The sequence below is a fragment of the Vipera ursinii genome, assembly GCF_947247035.1.
Source record: "Vipera ursinii genome assembly, chromosome: 1".
NCBI classification, from domain to species: Eukaryota; Metazoa; Chordata; class Lepidosauria; order Squamata; family Viperidae; genus Vipera; species Vipera ursinii.
This window is the reverse complement of record NC_139512.1, coordinates 43,309,336-43,328,467: the sequence shown is the minus strand read 5'-3', so window position 1 is coordinate 43,328,467 and position 19,132 is coordinate 43,309,336. Positions and strand designations below refer to the sequence as shown.

Below are 19,132 nucleotides of genomic sequence, written 5' to 3'. Positions count from 1 at the left end.
AAATTATACTTACGGCATGTGCTCCTTGTATGGTCCGTATAAGGTTGATTCCTTTCCATACATAAATATCTCCATTAAGTGCACCAGAATATGTTATTTCATCTCTTGCACAGGCGAGGCACAAAATAGTTTGGAGATCACCAGTCTTACCAAATACACCACGCTTTGGTGTCAAGGAATTTCCACACAGACTCCAGAACTGTAATATACAAATTATTTGCTTTAGTAACATTATTCATGGAGTATTTTAAGCCAGTAAAACACAAATGTTTGAGATGGATGGCTGCCAAGGCAAAGCTCCAAATTTTGACTTTTTTCTTTCACTGTCATATATTTAAGTAAACACAAGCTCACAATATGATGCCAATGCACTTCAATGTCATTTTTGTTCTATATAGACAGACAGGAAATATGGAATATGGAAGTATGCTGCGGAGAGATGAAATCAAGAAATATAGTTGTATCATTATAACTGTACATTTCTAGTAAAACAGCATTCACATTTTGTTTTCCTCCAACCACATAAAAGGCTATGCAGAACCTAATGTTATGCCTATTTCTCTGAGAGAGAATACTGCTGAATTCACTATTTTTTATTCTTAAGTCTACATAGTAAATCCAGACTTACACATACTTCAGGATGAGCCACTTAAATCAATGGGATTAGAAGTTCTACTGCTATCAGTGAATCTAATGAAATCCAAACTGATCTTGCAAGAAACATACCACGTATATCTGTGAACAATACAGAACAAATCCTCCTGACAGACAAAATATTTAGGCTTTAAGAACAAGCAATGCAAAATTAATATTAAAAAGTGGTGTCTGACTCTAGGAGGCAGTACTCATCTCCATTTCATAACTGAGGGAGTCAGTGTTTTCTGAACACCCTTCTGTGGTCATGTAGCCAGCATGACTATATGCCGAGGGCATACAGAATGCTGTTACCTTCCCATTGAAGTGGTACCTATTTACCTACTTGCATTTACATGCTTTCAAACTGCTAGATTGGAAGAGCTGGGGCAAGAATGGGAGCTCACCCCATCACATGTCACTTGGGTCTCAAACTGTCAACTTTCTGGTCAAAAAGCCAGTGTCTTAACTACTAGGCCACCACATCCTCTTCTATCTTAATAAATTAATATAAATAACATTAATAGATGCTTTACATATTCTCTAACTGCAGAGCTGCTTTGTTCCTTAAGAGGTAAGGTTGAGTAATTCTACATACTATAGGCATGTCTTCTCTCAAAAACAAACAGGGGGCTTGGCCAACATAAGCCTATGTTCAGTTCATATTTGGGAATTTGAAGTTTTCATAGACCATGACAAATAAAGGACTGGTGCTCTTCATGTAAGGGTTTTTTTTAAGCATTAACAACTAGCAACTGGATCACAAGTAAGCTCCAAGCCACTCTGAATTAATAAACCCTCAAATCTAAATGGCCCATACAGAAAATAATATTTCATGAACTTCTGCTTGAGCTATATTTTTTACTTAACCTAGTTTACTAATAACCCAGTCCTTGACTCAGTCTCTTTTTAACTCTGAAGCTGCTTGATGTCTCATCTCCTTGAACTACATATATGAATATTGTCCTGATTTTTTATTCAAATGTGAGTTACTAGCTTTTTCATTTAGAGTATTTGATTTATGTACAGTATTTGCACGCTGCTGCTGCTTTGATTGACAGCCTGCTTGCTCAACAGCTTGCCACGCAATATGTGAACAGTTAACACCAGCTATAAAATATCTGATTCATACAAAAATAGCCAAAGGACAGAGTAGAAATAGTTATAAGCATACACAAAACCACAACATCAAAAAGCCCAATGGGTCACAGAATGCCAGAACAACTGAAGAAAATGTTTTCCAATGAAAATGTTAAACATCTCCAAACCACATTAGAAGCAAGGTTGAAATACTTCATTTTTTTAAAAAGGACATCAATATAATGGAAACTTGATAAAATGAAGATAATTAATTAAATCTGGTGCTTTCTGGACATACATTTTATCCAAGGACAGAAAAGGATATAGTGTTGCTCTATATATCAAAGCCCCAGGGGTTTCAAACTGGAGGCTGTCAATATGCATCCTGGTCTATTTTTTTCTGTCATCAAAATTCAATGACCAGTTACAGGCTGCATGAAAGCCAATAAACTGATAATTCAGAGGTAATGTGGATTGGCATCTTATGGATTCAGAAATTGAGGGTATCTATGTGGATGGAATTGAATCTTTGAAGGAGCCGATGTGTAGTCTTGATATATTCTTTGGTTTAGCTTGGTGACTTGAGTCTTAGGTGTATTGAAGAGTTTCCATACAATCCTTTCTTTTCTCTCTTTCTTGTCTCATGATCTTCATCTGGAAAGGGAAAAGTTTAGTACAGATAGTCCTCGACTTACAACCATTTGTTTAGTGACCCTTCGAAGTTACAACAACACTGATAAAAGTGACTTATGATCATTTTTCACACTTGCGACTATTGCATCATCCCTATGGTCATGTGATCAAAAATTTATTGTTAGTATTGAATGTATGCTTTTGTTTTGCTTCATTTTGTTTGTTTTACTGTTTTGTAATTTATTTTCTATGATAAAACAATAAATGATATTTTTTTAAAAAAGTGGATGCTTGGCAACTGTAATATTTATGAGGGTTTCAGTGTCATGTCATTTGTGACTTTCTGACAAAGTCAATGGGTAAGCCAGATTTATTTAACATCCATGTTATTAACATAACATCTGAGTGGTTCATTTAACTGTGGCAAGAAAGGTCATAACTATGGAGCAAAACTCAGTTAACAACTATCCCATTTAGCAACAGAAATTTTCGTCTCAACTGTGGTTGTAAATGGAGGACTAACTGCACCAGCTGCTGGCTGGCTGGCTGTTAGCATTTCTGTAGGTCCTCAGGTTTTAGCAGCCAATGCATCTGAATTACATGCTCCCACTTTTCCCATATCACCAATTACCTGCACCAAACAACTTTGTCCTGATGCTTAATATAAGAGCATTTTGCAACATAAATACTGCCAAGAAAAGTAGAGATGTGCACAAGCAAAGACTAAACAACTCTCTCTCAGGAAGATTTTAATTTCTGCAGTGCGACAGTGGCCTTAACAGCCAATTTCAATCTTATGATTGGGTGCTGCCGTCTGTAATATACAGAGACATTTTTTAATAAATAACTTGAGATACTGTTTGGATCTGAGGAAGGCAGGCATCAATTTACAGCAACAGAAGATCAGGCATTTTAAGAATCAGGAAGGAGTCTAGGGAAGTAAGTATTTAGAAATAACCAGTGCTTTTTTTGTAAGCCGGAACTCACACATGTCATACAACCCGCCTTGCCTACCTACAAGGTTCCATCCAAAAAAGGTGCCGGAACTCCGTTCTGAGCATTCTATGAGAAAAAACACCCTGGAAATAACACTCCCATTGTAATCTAGGGTTTGCATTCAAAGTTGAACTGACAAATAATACATTTTGCAAGAGAAGAAAGGATTAACTCAGAAATTAATTCTGTGAAATTATGCAGGCCATGATGAAAGATTAATGGAGGATGGAATCCTGAGACTCAATGGAAGATTTTTGACTCAGATTGTCCATCTGCAGTACTATGCATTCCCAATAAAACTTAACCAGCACCTTGACCAACTTTGTTGAGGTATGATACCTAAGAGCAAAATAAATGATTGAATGGGAATTAAAGCAGAAAGCAAGGATGCTCAGACTTGAGAATTTATTAAGAGAATATTTTTTATGAAATAAAAATAAATAAAACCTAAAAGTATTGCCTATAATTAATACATTTTATAAAATGGATAGGCTTCGATAGAATTCTAACACAGAAATAGTATTTTATATTATATAAATGAGAGAGCAATAGCAACTAAACTAATTGTATACAATTAAACAAAATTATATGTTTACTATCTACATATTTAAATAATAAAATCAGATAGAAAACATGTATTTAGCCTTCTCAGTGTTGTGAGACACACCAAATTGTCCTGTTTTTTATTCTACTTTCAGAAACTCATTACAGCTAAAAAAGTTAAAAAAATTATTTAAAAATTGGTCATTCCTACAATAAAGTTTATCATAGACAAAGCGTTCTATAAAAGTTTGTTAGCAGAAAATTTGTATTGGAAGATTGACTCTGCAATTTTAGGCAAGAACAGTGAACCCACTGAAGCTAGTTAATATGCATTTAATGGGAAGAGAACAGCAGATTAAAGTGTAAGTACCTGTCTTAATAAAGAGGATTGAATCTGGCCTTTAAAATATTATATAGGTGTATTATGGAATGCGCTTTGGACTAAGCAAAGGTTGAGTGCTCCATTCACTTCTATGATCTGAAGGGATTAAAATTATTTTTTTTAAAAAAAACTGATATTAAGAAAGATTTAAAATTTAAAAAATCAGGCCTATTTAAAAATTGAGATACAAATTCCTATTTAAATTATTTAAATAAATTCTGCAATATGTTCTAAAATAAGTTAAAGTAAAACATAAAATACTACTTTTATATAATAGTGTCAATAATAATTAGATAATTCCAGTGGAGGCTGCTGAAAAGCTACTTGTTGCACCTTTGCCTATAGAAAGGAAAATTAATAGATATAAAATAAGTAGAAAAATAGTCTGTATAAGTATTGTCTGACAGTCAGCTCCCTGTCCTTTTTTTAATGATCTTCATGGAAATGGAGTAGCAGATCTCCAAGAAGGAGAAAAATATAATTAATATTCTCTCTGAAAGCTGTTTAAGATCTGACATGACAAATTCTTCCGTTTCTTCCCATACACAAGGAGATTTACCAAACAATGCAGTGGTCTGTTTCAGGAACAGAAAGGACCACAGCTTGTTTTTGGTATACAAGAATAGCTAAGACTACATTCTTATTAACTCTAGTCTGCAACATTAACCACACACTACTACTTGGTATCTTGATTCCCACCATTAGCAAGAACCAAAGAGAGTTAATGGTTGGAAATAACTAGCTAAGTGGAAAATATTTGTGGCTGACTACAATTCAGACCTAGTCAATGATCCTTTCAAACTTCAATTATAGTTTTAGTGCTCAGTTTTCAAGACAAATTATATAACTGAACTGTTGATTTTCTGTTTCTAGATAATTTGCTCACCTAACATGCTATGTTTGATGACACAGTCTGAAAAGAATTTTTGTCCATATCTGAAATATTCCAATATCTATAAACATAGCCCTTACATTTCTAGTAAGGTGAAGCATTTGAAAAAAATTTCAGGCCACCAGATAAAAATTCATTGCTTCTTCTTGATTAAATTCCTGCCTTTGCAACATTTTATTAGCTTTCATAGTACAAATGAAACCTGGAAAATATTTATGCAATACACATAGTCCTCCACTTACAATTGTAATGGAACCCCAAAATTCCACTGATGAGTCATGATGGCTGTAAGTCAAGGCACCCACATGACTGGGCCCATTTTTTTAAGTTGATAGACTATAAACAAATATGTAGCAGCAATTTGAAATAAAGCTCAAGTTAATAAATTACTATTATTTTATATATTATATGCTGTGATACTCTTGAATCAAGCATTCACCTTACTCTGAATGGAGTATAATGTATTTACAGTTTGGAAATATTTCTAGATACAGATTTGATAATAGCAATAACAGATTTTATTAATTCTTTCTGTCTGGTAACTGAATCCTTTCCTAAAGAATTCAAACCTTGTCTGAAAGTTCAAGCACTTATAATTTCCTTGTTAGATATTCTTTCTTTTCTTACAAGAATTATTCCTTGGTTCCCTCTCTCCAGATGGCATGCTGAGTGGCAGGCAATCTCTTTTCTTTTGTCACACAGTTGATTATACAGGATAATTCTGTTTTTTTTACAAGTTGTGGTATCCAAAATTTGAAATGGCTTCATAGGGAGCATTAATATTAGCAATAGCAATTAGACTTATATACTGTCCCATAGAGCTTTACAGCACTCTCTGGAAGGTTTATAGAGTCGGCATAATGCATCCTCATTTTACCGACCTCAGAAGGATGGAAGGCTGAATTAACCTTGAGCCCTGCCAGGATCGAACTCCAGGTTGTGGCCAGAGTTTGCTTGCAGTACTGCATTCTAACCACTGTACCACCTGGGCTCCTTAGAAACAATCATTGCCTGATTTTGGATGGACAGCAAACATGACTTCATTCAGAAAAGCTTTGATTCTGTTGTGATTTCTGCTCTATCAAGCTCTGTGTTGAAGCATTTTCTATATAATCTTATAGTTATGTATTTATATATTCAATCAGTAATCACTGTAATCTAGTAGCACTCCAGCTCGTTAACCCAAAATGTTCATAACAAAAAACATCCAGAATAAATATTAATAGTGTACCCATAAATTAATAATGATCATTCAATGAAAACCAAAGACCAACAACAATACAAAAAACCCTGATGACAGCTGCTCAGTTCATAAAAGCTCTTTGGAACAGCTCCATCTTCAGCATTTCCTGAAATGAACACACAGAGAGAACCTTTCTGGTCTTGGCTGGAAGGCTGTTCCAAACTGCAGGAATTGCCACAAAAAAGCATTACCTCCGTGCCCCTCTCACTTCTAGAAATGTGAAACTACCAACAGCTTGTTCTAGGACAATCCAGTTAGTTGAGTTGATTCCGACTTTTGGCAGTTGTGTCACTCAATTAAAGGACAGTTGCAAATAACTTAGCTTTTAAAATTTATTTTATTTTGTTTTGACAAGAGTGGAACTGCTTATGCTGACTAATACGATTTTGGTTTAAATAATTTTCTGCCAAATACTGTAGCCAAGGAGATGGAGTATCCAGTGACAGGGAAAGGACATTTCCACAACAGGGCCAACTGGAATTAAACTTATTATTGCATCACTGCATGATTAAAAACCATCCAGACTTACCTTGAGGTAAGATTGGTGGTGTATAAATTTTATAAATAAATGGCAGTTTATAAATTGTATAAATAAATAACAATAGCATTTAGATTTATATACTGCTTCATACTACTTTACAGTCCTCTCTAAGTGGTTTACAGAATCAGTATATTGCCCCCAACAATTTGGGTCATTATTTTACTGACCTTGGAAGGATAAAAGGCTGAGTCAACCATGAACCAGTAAAGATCGAACTGCTGGCAGTCAGCAGAATTAGCCTGCAATACTGCATTCTAACCACTGCACCATGGCTCTAAATAAAATCACTCAACTCCTAGAAGAGTAAGGGCTTACAGAACACCTCAAAATACCAAACAATTAAAAATAAAATACATTCACAAGGGTAGAAAAGGTCTGTTGTTATAAAATAGAAGCAGAACTGAAATATGTTTTCTTACCTTAATATGTTTTACACCACAGCTAACAAGTTTGTTTGGTTGGTACAAATCCCAAGAAATGTCAAATATCTGAACAGAGGACAGAGGAAAAATGTTGGTCTTGAAAATCATTAATTACAGAGAAAAGCAAACATATTTACAGAACTACATCCACATCCCCTAATCTGATCATTAATAAGATTTTCCTGGAGATATATTGTCCAATAGGTTTTCTTAAACTTCTTAAATATTTGTAGATTTATAATACAAGCAGATAAGCTTGTTAATTTAAATGAAAGCCAATCAAAGCTCTTTGCAAGAAATATAATACATAAAAATAATACTAATTATATTTAATTCATCATAATTTCCTCTTAAGCAAATATGTGTAAAAGCCTTATATAGAATCAGAAGTATAAACTATGCATTTTCACGTATTTGTGGTGCTCTAGAAATGGTTGCCAGACACAGAAAAAGGTTTTTACAATATACACAGAAATTAAATAAATTTATACCTACTCTATCAGTGTGACCAGGAGCCATGGACAACATTTTTCCTTTTCTCCAATCCCAGACACAGACTGTATTTTTTGAATCCAAACCAACTGAAAGCAAACGCTAACAATTCCCAAAATATTAAAGGAGAATAAAAGAAAACATTAATATTCAAATGATAATACGTTCTGAATGATTCAGTTGGGGGGGAGAATATTACGAATACAGTATTTTAAAAAGAAAATAATGTATCACAGAGTTCTGTAAAGACAGGGTAAAATCCAAAGAACTACATGGAGAAGCTTCAGTAGTGTTATATTGCTTCTGTCCCCTTCAGAAATCATTTCTCATGTTTTTAATGGGGAGATTGATGAATTATATTCAGCACCTTACAAAGAGGGGGAAAGGAAGTTCTATTATAAGGTTCAATGCAGTTATAAGGAAAAACTTACTAATAATGGTTAGTGATAAATCAGATTCTCTCTTCTGCAGTTTAGGAAAACATCATTTTACAAAGTTTTCAACTAGATGTATGCTTTGGATTTTTGACTAAATACTGACCCACATCTAGTTGATTTAAAATAGATTCAAGAGGTACCATTCAGCAGGTACCCAAATCATTCTTCTGAAATCCAATCTGATTTCAATCTTATAAAAGAGAGAGAGAGAGAGAGAGAGAGAGAGAGAGAGAGAGAGAGAGAGAGAGAGAGAGAGAGAGAGAGAGAGAGAGATTGAAAGATTTCCAGGAAGAAAATTAATCTGCAAAATTTGACATATTTTGCCTTAAAACTTTATCACATATAAAAAATATGCCAGGTTGAGAAAGCTGCAGTTTTGTATTGAGCCTTCCAGTTTGAATGGTTTAAACCCCAAATCTGCTACCACAAAGTTCAATGAGAGGGATACTGATGTAGGATTTTTCTAGAAGTCAGTGCCCTTTATTTCTTCTTTAGAAAGAAAAATATTAAAAGAGTTGTGTTAGATTATTTTGGGGGAAATAAAGGGTTGCAATATAGTATGCCAACTTGGAAAATGCAGAATCTTCAACTTTTGCTTCTCTGCTGTACATTCATCTTCATTATATATTCTATTAAATTGTATGACTTTGCTACCAATTTAGCATCTCATGGGAGACTCTTAAATATTTTTATTAATTATGCCTCCCAATAAATTTAATTATGAAATGAAATTATTTGGAGATATAATTAACTATAATTACATGTCTATGATGTATGTAATTTGAAGCAAATTACCATCTTCAAAATAAACAAACAACTATGAGAGAAGGAAGAAGTGAATCATTCACATTCTACTCATAAAGTTGAAGACTTTATATTTCTACTGGATTAACACTATTACTGTCTTAATGAACGTTCAGATATGTATTCACAAAGGGGATCTTTGTATGTCATTTTCATAAATGCTGCTGTCAAAATAAGCAAAACAGAAAGAAATGCCCTTTACTGGAAGCAAAGTCATGGGGGTGGGGTGGGGATTAAAAAGGCGTGACATAAATTTTTTAAAAAGAGAAAATTTGATAATGCGGGCACAATCACCACCTTGCCTTTTGAACTCCCAGCTTGTAATCAACCCTCAGAAGTTAAGTAATATTTTAGATTCTTGCACATTTCTCCTTTCAGCCTATTTGTAATTAACTGTGCCAAACTGAATCCTACAAGGAAAGATAATCTATATAACAGTTGTATAATTTCACCACGAAATAAAAATGCTAACTTTTTATATTAAATAGCAAAATTAATCAATATAGATACCTAGAACAAAAACTACTGCTTCCATAGGTTTAAAATTTGTCAGACTTCCTTCCCTAATTTTATTCATATTGGTATCATTCAATTTGTGTTGGACTGAAAAAAGGTGGAAGACTTTGAATGATTGCTACTAGTGATCAATGATAAATATACTTTCAAAATAAGTTTCTCTTCTGGGTTTACAGTCATATTAGGGACCTCTGACTCAGTTTAAGACCTTGACACTGAGGACTACCTTTAACTGTCTTTCTTCTAAAGCCTCAGGATAACTTTAGGAGCTTAGTTTTTCTACAGAATTATGAAGCTGATTGTGAAATTCAGAATTTCACTCTTATACAAAAGCTAAGCTGGGTGGTATGGTGGCTCAGCAATTAAGACGCTGGGCTTGTCAGCTGGAAAACCAGCAACCAAAGATCAAGACCTGAGCATCACGTGACAACGTGAGCACCCATCCTCACCCTAGCTTCTGCCAACCTAGCAGTTTGAAAGCATGCAAATGCAAGTAGATAAATAATCACCACTCCAGTGGGAAGATAACAGTGCTTCATGATGTCATGCTGGACACATGACCATAGAAATGGACAGCTCTGGCTCAATAGCCTTGAAATGGAGATGAGCACCACCCCTATAGTTGGCAATGATTAGCCAAGTAAAATCCGCAGGGACTCTTTTTAGCTGAATTTAGACAGTATTGTGCTATATTACTGAGCCGTAGTGACGCAGTGGTTAGAACTGCAGGCTACTTCTACTGACTTTCAACTGCTAGCAGTTTGGCAGTTCAAGTCTCACTGGCTCAAGGTTGACTCAGCCTTCTATCCTTCTGAGGTTGGTAAAATGAGGACCCAGAGGGCAATATGCTGACTCTGTAAACCACTTAGAGAGGGCTGCAAAGCACTGTGAAGCGGTATATAAGTCTAAGTGGTATTGCTATTGCTATATAATGCAATTTAATTATTAGAATGATAGACCATTTTTAATTATGTACATAAGCCTTAATTTTCTTTGCATGTTTACGAATGCTTCTATATATTTATTTTAAAAACTAAATATCGCAATGTATCATCCGAAGTTAGTCTATACAGTAGAATGTGCAGCAAATTATGCAGAAATTAAACAGAATATTTAATAAATATACATACCTGACCCTCTACATCAAATGCCAAGCAAGCTATACCATGTGTATGAACATCTTTCATTACTGATACAGTCTGTACAGTGTAGGTGTCCCAAACACAGATATATGGTTCTTTCCCAACTTGACCTGTTGCTACTAATACTCGATCAGGATGTAAAGCAAGGCTTGGAATAAAAGAAGAATAAACAAAAGTTAATAACTTTTGAAACAGGTCATCTGTAGTCTGAATTTCACTGCGTGTCTTAAACGTACCTGAAATTATTATTCTGAACTTCAGCATAACAAGCTCTATGAACTTTTCTGCAAGCAACTTTCTAGTTGAACAGAACTGCAGCACCTCAAAGGAATTGCTTTTATGAATACTTTTCAAATGGTAAATTGGCAAAGAACAGAAGCATGGAAAAAAGAAAACCATTACTTGTAAACTACATCCTGCCAATATATTTCATAATCCATATAATCCAAGGATAACAAATAAGTCACTTATGAATGCAAGGATTTATTCACACTTGAGCTTCTGGATATGTCACATGATGTGCTATTACTTATTCTTCTTCATCATCCAGAGACACAGTATATAGAAACAAATGTGGATTTACAATTTTATTATTTACTTTCAGAGCTAAAAATTTCACTCATTCACCATGGGAATAGGCACATTTGATTGATGGCATAAGTGTTCTAAATATGTTTTTTCACTCTAAAGTACTACATAGTATTTATGTGTGAGAACCAATTATATATGTTCAGTTCATAGTAACATAACAACCATAACAATATGGTTGCAAATCTACCAGATATCTAGAAGACCCATCCAAATAATCACGATAGATGCTAAAAGGCTGACATGTCACTGCTGACTCCTGGCAAAAGAAGAACGTTCTCAAGAATTCTCTGTTTCCTAGAATGGACTTTATACTTTCAAAGTTTACTGAACAGTCTTAAATGCAAAATGTGGCATGGCCTTCCTAGTTCCCATTCCACAATAATATGGGACTGCCCTTGAAGACCATCCTGAAGAAAGCTGGAAATAATCCACTTGCCTGATACAGAGAGGAACAGTCTTCTTTAAAAAAATGATTCCTTTCTTTAGAGAAAGGAAGCTACTCAAAGGCTTCCCCACTATATCCAAATCAGGCAAGCCATAACCTGCTCTCACATAGTAAAGGGGACTCTAGATGCTACACAATTACATTTTAAGCTAGTTATCTCAAAAGTTCATATATTCTTTAATTCATTTTCACATGCTACTAACAAAGATTTCAAGAGAGCTAGATATTACAGGACATGTTTCTACTAGAAACTAGCATCTTTCAACCACATTCCAGATTTAAATGACTATAAATCCATACATCATTACTCTTTTAATGCCCTTAATACTGTAAAAACAAAATATAGTGGCTAAAGATATTAATCTTTGGTTTTTTTCAAATCTAATATCTGAAAAGTTACATTTTCTAAGTACACAAAAATAATGTATAGCAATGTAATATTGTGATATTAGGGTAATGTAGAGGTAAGCTGATACTGTAATAATACAAAATAATTTAGTGGTCTACTGCTTTCTGTGTTCAGAATTTTTCTACTACAATATTGATATATTACTGATCTAAGATATTTCTTAGATTTTCATTCTAAACATCCTTTCTTACTGAATATAAACTGCCTTCTTTAAGCTTCTCTACATATTTAAGAGTTTTGGATAGCTATGCATGCTCTGCTGCTGTTTGCTGAAGAACCCTTTGCCATGGAACTCTCCGAATCCAGCAATATGTTAAAACTGTTGTACTTCTTCTCACATACCTCTCCACCCAATATCTAAAACGAAAGCTGGACAGCTCCCATTTTGACAAGAATCTTGGCTTGTTTTCCTTCTATATTGGATGGTATCCCTTTGTGCTGGACAGCTCCCCTGCTGTTCATGGAATTTGCTTCTGTTTCTGCAGTAAGATTGGTGACTGCCACGGCCATACAGCTGCAACAAGACTGAAATCTCAACTGCTGAACAGAATGCTTTGTTCAGTTTTCTTACGAAAAGGCTCAGATCCCACCACTGAACATCCTACTGAGTCCTTCACTGACTCGTGAGGTTTCCCTAGATAGATTGCTTTATCAAATTTATCTTTGTAGTTTTATGAGTTATAATGGTGTGTTTATTTTAAAATAAATTTGACATTTCCTAGCTGCTGGATTCTTTTCTTACTCTAGAGAAAATCACACAGACCCCCCCACAATCTCACTTACTAATTTCTGCACATGGTAGCAATATTGCATTTAAGAAACAGGGTAGAAATTCAAGTTAATACATATTAATGTTGGAACACATAAGAAACTAATTCCTCATGACATGCACAGTATAGAAAACAATAGTACAATTATGCTAATAGCAATAATTGTATAGTATACAATATACTATAAAGAGCAACTTTTTATTGAAAATACATCTATAATATCTATTTGACACTGATGCTTCAATTATTTATTTATTTATTTATTTATTTATTTGTTTTTATAAACCGCCCTTCTCCCGAGGGACTCAGGGCGGTGTACAGAATAAGATAGGCATACAGAATGAACCGTAGTGAAAACAAACAATAGTAAAATACAAACTGGGACCCCAATAAGAGCTATCAGGCCAGGCCGGACTGCTGGAACAGGTAAGTTTTTAATTCGCGCCGGAAGGTGCGGAGGTCGGGGGCCATCCGGATTTTGGTTGGCAAGCTGTTCCAGAGGGCTGGCGCACCCACTGAGAATGCCCTCCCCCTGGGGGCCACCAGCCGACATTCCTTGAGCGGTGGCACCCTGAGGAGGCCCTCTCTGTGGGAGCGCACAGGACGGTGGGGCGCTGACATTGGCAGAAGGTGCTCCCGCAGGTAGTCCGGACCCATGCCATGTAGGGCTTTGTATGTCATTGTCAGCACCTTGAACTTCACACGGAAGGCAACTGGAAGCCAGTGCAGCGCACGGAGGAGAGGTGTGATATGGGAGTATCGGGAGGCTCCCAAGAGTGTCCGCGCCGCTGCACTTTGCACCAGTTGAAGCTTCCGAGTGGATCTCAAGGGCAGCCCCAAGTAGAGAGCGTTACAGTAGTCTAGGCGAGAGGTCACAAGAGCATGGGTGACTGTACGTAAGGCATCCAGGTCCAGATAAGGCCGTAATTGGCGAACTAGTCGAACCCGGGAGAAGGCCCCCTTGGTCACAGCTCCTATGTGATCTTCCAGGGAGAGCTGCGAGTCAAGGAGGACACCCAGGTTGCGGGCCCTATCAACAGGGGGTAGTAACTCGTCCCCGATGTTAAGGGATGGGATGTTCTGAGTATCCTGGCTAGCCGGTACGTACAGCCATTCAGTCTTGTCCGGGTTCAGTTGAAGCCTGTTCCTCCCCATCCATTCCCGGACCGCTTTCAGGCAGCGGGACATCACGTCGAGGGCATCACTGATGTTGTTTGGAGTTGAGATGAAAAGCTGGGTGTCATCAGCATACTGATGGTACCCTACTCCAAAGCTGCGAATGATCTCGCCCAGCGGTTTCATGTAGATGTTGAACAGGAGAGGCGAGAGGACCGACCCCTGAGGTACTCCGCAAGCGAGAGGCCTCGGGGTTGACCTCTGTCCTCCTGCCAACACCGACTGCGAGCGACCCTGGAGAAAGGAGGAGAACCAGCGCAGAACCGTGCCTCCCACTCCCAGTCCCCTGAGGCGTCGCAGCAAGATACCATGGTCGATGGTATCGAAAGCCGCCGAGAGGTCTAATAAGACTAGGACAGAGGAATGGCCCCTGTCCCGGGCTCTCCAGAGATCATTTATCAGAGCGACCAATGCCGTCTCCGTGCTGTATCCCGGCCTGAAGCCCGATTGGTACGGGTCTAGATAAACCGCTTTAATGGTATACTCTAGTGAAAATATAGTTTTATTTATATGTAATTATGAACTAAAATATGAGTGATACAATAAAAATATTTGAAATCATATCTCAAAATTAACACCCTTAAAATATTCTCTATTTTTACTGATAGTTCTTAGAAAGTTAATGAAACATTTAAAAACATTTATTTTGAGCTTGGAAGATTAATGTTTAAGGGAAAATGTAAGACCATCAGAAATTCAGAATTCAGTTTAGTATTGTTTGATTTCTACTTGGGAAGTTGTATATATATATATATATATATATATATATATATATATATTCAAATGCAATACACAATTATTAAAACCTAAGTGAAAACCAATTCCAAAGCAATGTTTTTAATATTGTTTTCTAAGATTTTGCCAATGTTATACTACGATTGCCAACATTAGTTATATAAAAGTGTGATTCTATTTATTCATATAATACAGCACAACTAGCCCAAGACAATATTGAAAAGCTTGAAAAAAATGGGTCATGATTATATAACACATCAACAGTAAACTTCTGCAAGTTTACTGATTTGAATTAATGGGAGCAATCATGAAAATCCATTGCCCAGGATAGAGAAAAAATAGTTTTCTCTGGTGTAAATGTGTCAAATTTGTTTATTAATCAACGAAAGAGAATAATAGATAGATATTAAATGAAACAATAGATATTGTTTTAACTAAAAAAGCATACTTGGTAGTAATGGAAAAATACACTTGTTCCAAGTTAGCTACTCATAAAGATTACAATGATTTAAAACGTGCACTGCTCAAACTGCTCAACTGTAGACAATTTCATACGGCAGTGAAAGAAAAAGAAGCAGCACTATAAGAATATCTTTCCAGCTGCCTTTAACCATATTGAAAAACAGCACGTTGGAATATTAGACGTGCACCCTCAATTGATCTTAACAAGCATACATAAAGATCACTGATGACAGGTGATGTTTTTTTAAAGAGAGAAATTGAAGACCTTTCCTTATTTATACCTAGCTGCAAGACAATACTCTCTGATGTCTAGAAGTTGAATCATGGCAATTGGATTTCTCCTCTTTTTTGGGATTGAAATGTTTCATTGCTTATCCAAGTAGCTTCTTCACTCTTCCAATACTACTTGGATAAGCAGTGAAACACTTCAAACCAACAATAAAAGAAGTCCAATTGCCATGACTCCACTTTTGTGCAACTCTACCTGTATGACTGAGAATTTTCATTGACAATACACCCTATTAACTTTTTTTGTGCCATGTCCACATGACATAACCCTCATCTTATCCCACGTCAAGTTAGATGGCTTTAAGTCCATACCCATATCAAAGTAGTTCTTATTCCTATACCAACTGAGGCCAGATTCATGGTGTGTAAAATCTATTAGGCTTATGACCCTGTGCCTTAGAGGAAAGTTGATTATTGTTACTGACAGGGAACAGTGGCAATAGAAGCAGGCTAGCAATTGGCAAAGAAGACTGTGTAGTTCATGTAAGGATACTATAGTTGTCTCTTAATCAAAGACAGACGGACAGCAGTTCAACTCGACTATGGGAAAAGGCTAAAAAGGGGTGGAATACGAATCAAAATCAGAGCTACAGTATTCAGTATGTGAATTCCGCTTCTATACATTAGCCAAAAATAAAATGGATTCAAACCTCTACCTCATTCTCCAAGAAAAAGAGGTCACATTTGCTAAAAGTTTCGTTATAAACTCAGGGGCCGCCACAAAGAAGAGGGAGCCAAGCTATTCTCCAAAGCACCTGAAAGCAGGACAAGAAGCAATGGATGGAAACTAGTCAAGGAGAGAAGCAACCTAGAACTAAGGAGAAACTTCCTGACAGTTAGAACAACTAACCAGTGGAACAACCTGCCTCCAGAAGTGGTGAATGCTCCAACACTGGAAGTTTTTAAGAAGAGACTGGACAGCCATTTGCCTGAAATGGTCTAGGGTTTCCTGCCTGAGCAGGGGGTTGGACTAGATGACCTCCAAGGTCCCTTCCAACTCATTATTATTATTATTATTATTATTATTATTATTATTATTATTATTATTATTATTATTATTATTATTTATAACTGAAGGTTTTTGCCTGAGATTATTTCAGTCAATCTTGGAGAAAGAGAGGAACTGCAATGAACAGAAACCAAACCTTAACGTTTGGCACAAAACAGATAAGCAGAAGTCTCATAAAAGAAGGCGAAAGAGAGCTTGGAAGAATCCCAGCTACTGACAACGCTTCTAGGAAACCAAACCAAGCGGGGACTCGGTGCCCTACGGAGGGCGCCCGCTGGTTCTCCTATGATAATTCCTGCAAGGACGGGCTGCAAGGAAAGCTGGAAAGGCAACCAGGGAGGAGGGCTGGGGAGAAGAAGGCGGCATCCTACCTGATGATGTCGTCCTGGTGGCCCAGGTAAAATTTCTGCCGGTGGTCCCGGGGACTATAGACCACTCCAACCCCCGCCACGAAATAAACGATCTCTTTGGCGGCCGTGTAGTAAAGGTTGTTGCGGCACTGGTGACCTCTGTAGCCATAAACCCACTCCAGCCTCAAGTGGCACTTCGGGGCGCTTCGGTCAGCCATGCCTCTCCGTTCCCCGCTGGAGAACGGATCCTTCCACCCGGAGCCCCGAGGAACGGAGGGAGAGCGGAAGAATTCAGCCGGCTCTCTGCGCCCGGACCGGGGTCTTCTTCCTCCTTCGCTTAATCCCGAGCCGCCAACATGGAATCGTCTCATGCAGCCGCCGCCGCCGCCGCCGCCAATCCGCCCGCCTCACAGAAAGCGCCGCGCACCGCGCTGAGCTGCGCTCCTCCGGCCGGCGCTTCTGCCGCTAGCGCCGCTAGACATGGCTGCGCGGCGGCAGGGCGGCCCCCATGGTTCGACCTGCTGGGTTATCCACCTGCTGGGCCCGACAGCCGGCCCGGCGCCACGGAGGCCGAAACTGCAAAGAAGGCTAGGCGAAAAAAAAAAAACAACCGCCCGTCGTCGTCGTCGCCGCCGCGGTAGTACGCGCGGCTACTTCGCTGCGTCGTCGTCCTCCCGAAACCCGCGGGCGCTTCTCCCGCAATGTCAATCCTCCCCCGCCCCCCCGTCTCTCCACTGCGGCTGCGCGGTGCCTTCATCTTGGCGGCGGCCGGCGCTCCCCTTGTGGTTTCCCCCCCCCCCCCCCGAAGGCTGCTTGGACGTCTTGGTGATGGGTTTCGTCCCTTTCCTTGAGAGGACTTCGGTGAAGGGCTGCCCGGTCTTCATTTCTTTTAAAATGTTGAGCTGGAGCCCTTCAGGGCCACGTTTTCCCAGGGCAGTGCTATCCAGTCCTCGCGTCTCCTTCGAGCCACATGAAGAGGGGGAAAAGGCGAAGAGAGAGGCGAAGCTGCCCGCGAGAGTAAGCTGCTTTGCAAATGAGGAGGAGGAGGAACGCGGTTCTAGAGAAAAGATTTCCCGAAGTATATAAATTAAAAACAACAAGAAAACACCCTTCCAAGTAAAGAGCCAGATTGTTATTCCAAACCTGGCATAATTCCCCCCCCCCATAGTACAATTCCCCCCCCCATAGTACAATGTCCATAAGCACAGATGTCATTGTCCTGAGATGGCATTTGATTTTGAAAAGCTTCGCAAAGTTTCATCCTAAGTGTGGATAAACATTTAAACTGCAAAACTGAATGGCCTGTAGCTATATGTTATCTTAAAGTTGTCTACCTAAGTGCATTTTAAAACATAGCACTTAAGTGCAGCCCAAGCCTTTGTTCCTGAACCACCTAAAGGCAAACATGTCACAACCCTGCAGAAATTTGCTGAGAAAGGTACCTTTGTTGTTTTCCCTCCTTTCAGCCATCTAGAAACACTTTCCATTAATCATTCACTCTCAAAGTGCAGTATGGTGCAATATTTTATGCTCGCCTTGATACTTCTCAATTCATTTACAAATTGTTTTTAACCTGATAAAGAGCCAATTATGTTAAAATGCCAGAAAGATACCGTATGTGATTCAGTGAATAAACTCCAGATGCTAGACTTCAACATGCACACAAATGCACATTATTATTTATATCAAGACTTTAAGGATACACATCCTAGTCTATTTTTTTAAAAAATGGGATAAGTAATATTTTTAAAAAAGAAAGCTAAATTCCGGATTTCTCTTACAGGGTATTTAATAATGATGGTACAAATGTAAACCTAACTAGGTTAAAGTTCTAGATGGTCTTTGCCTGAGTCTGCACTCAGTTGTCAAGATCTTATATTATTTGTTCACTTACTTCATTTGATAACATTTGCAGTAGAAAAGGATGATACACAACATGTGAGAAATGTTTCTTTTTGACATGACCATCTATTTTTGGGATAATGTTAGAAAGCAAAAATAAAGAATAAATAAACATTACAACAACAAAATCTGATCAAGGCACTGATAAATAATTGGTAGAGAAAATTTCCATTGTTGAATGTCTTGGTACATATATATTTTTCGAGCCTTTCCTACAGGGATGCATTACTTTGGATCTA

At 37.6% G+C, this 19,132-nt stretch overlaps 1 protein-coding gene across 2 annotated transcripts in view; it reads right to left on the bottom strand.

The window, feature by feature from the left end:
- Window positions 1-17,209, bottom strand: part of EML5 (EMAP like 5) — a gene marked incomplete at its 5' end in the record, with an annotated part of 98,085 nt that extends 80,876 nt beyond the window's left edge. For both annotated transcript variants that reach the window (XM_083375224.1, XM_083375225.1), the window contains 5 exons: window positions 14-199; window positions 7,363-7,431; window positions 7,861-7,959; window positions 10,745-10,904; window positions 17,013-17,209. In XM_083375224.1, the coding sequence (XP_083231350.1) occupies window positions 14-199; window positions 7,363-7,431; window positions 7,861-7,959; window positions 10,745-10,904; window positions 17,013-17,209 (711 nt within the window). The remainder of the gene's footprint in view (window positions 1-13; window positions 200-7,362; window positions 7,432-7,860; window positions 7,960-10,744; window positions 10,905-17,012) is intronic.
- Between the last annotated feature and the right edge of the window lie 1,923 nt (window positions 17,210-19,132).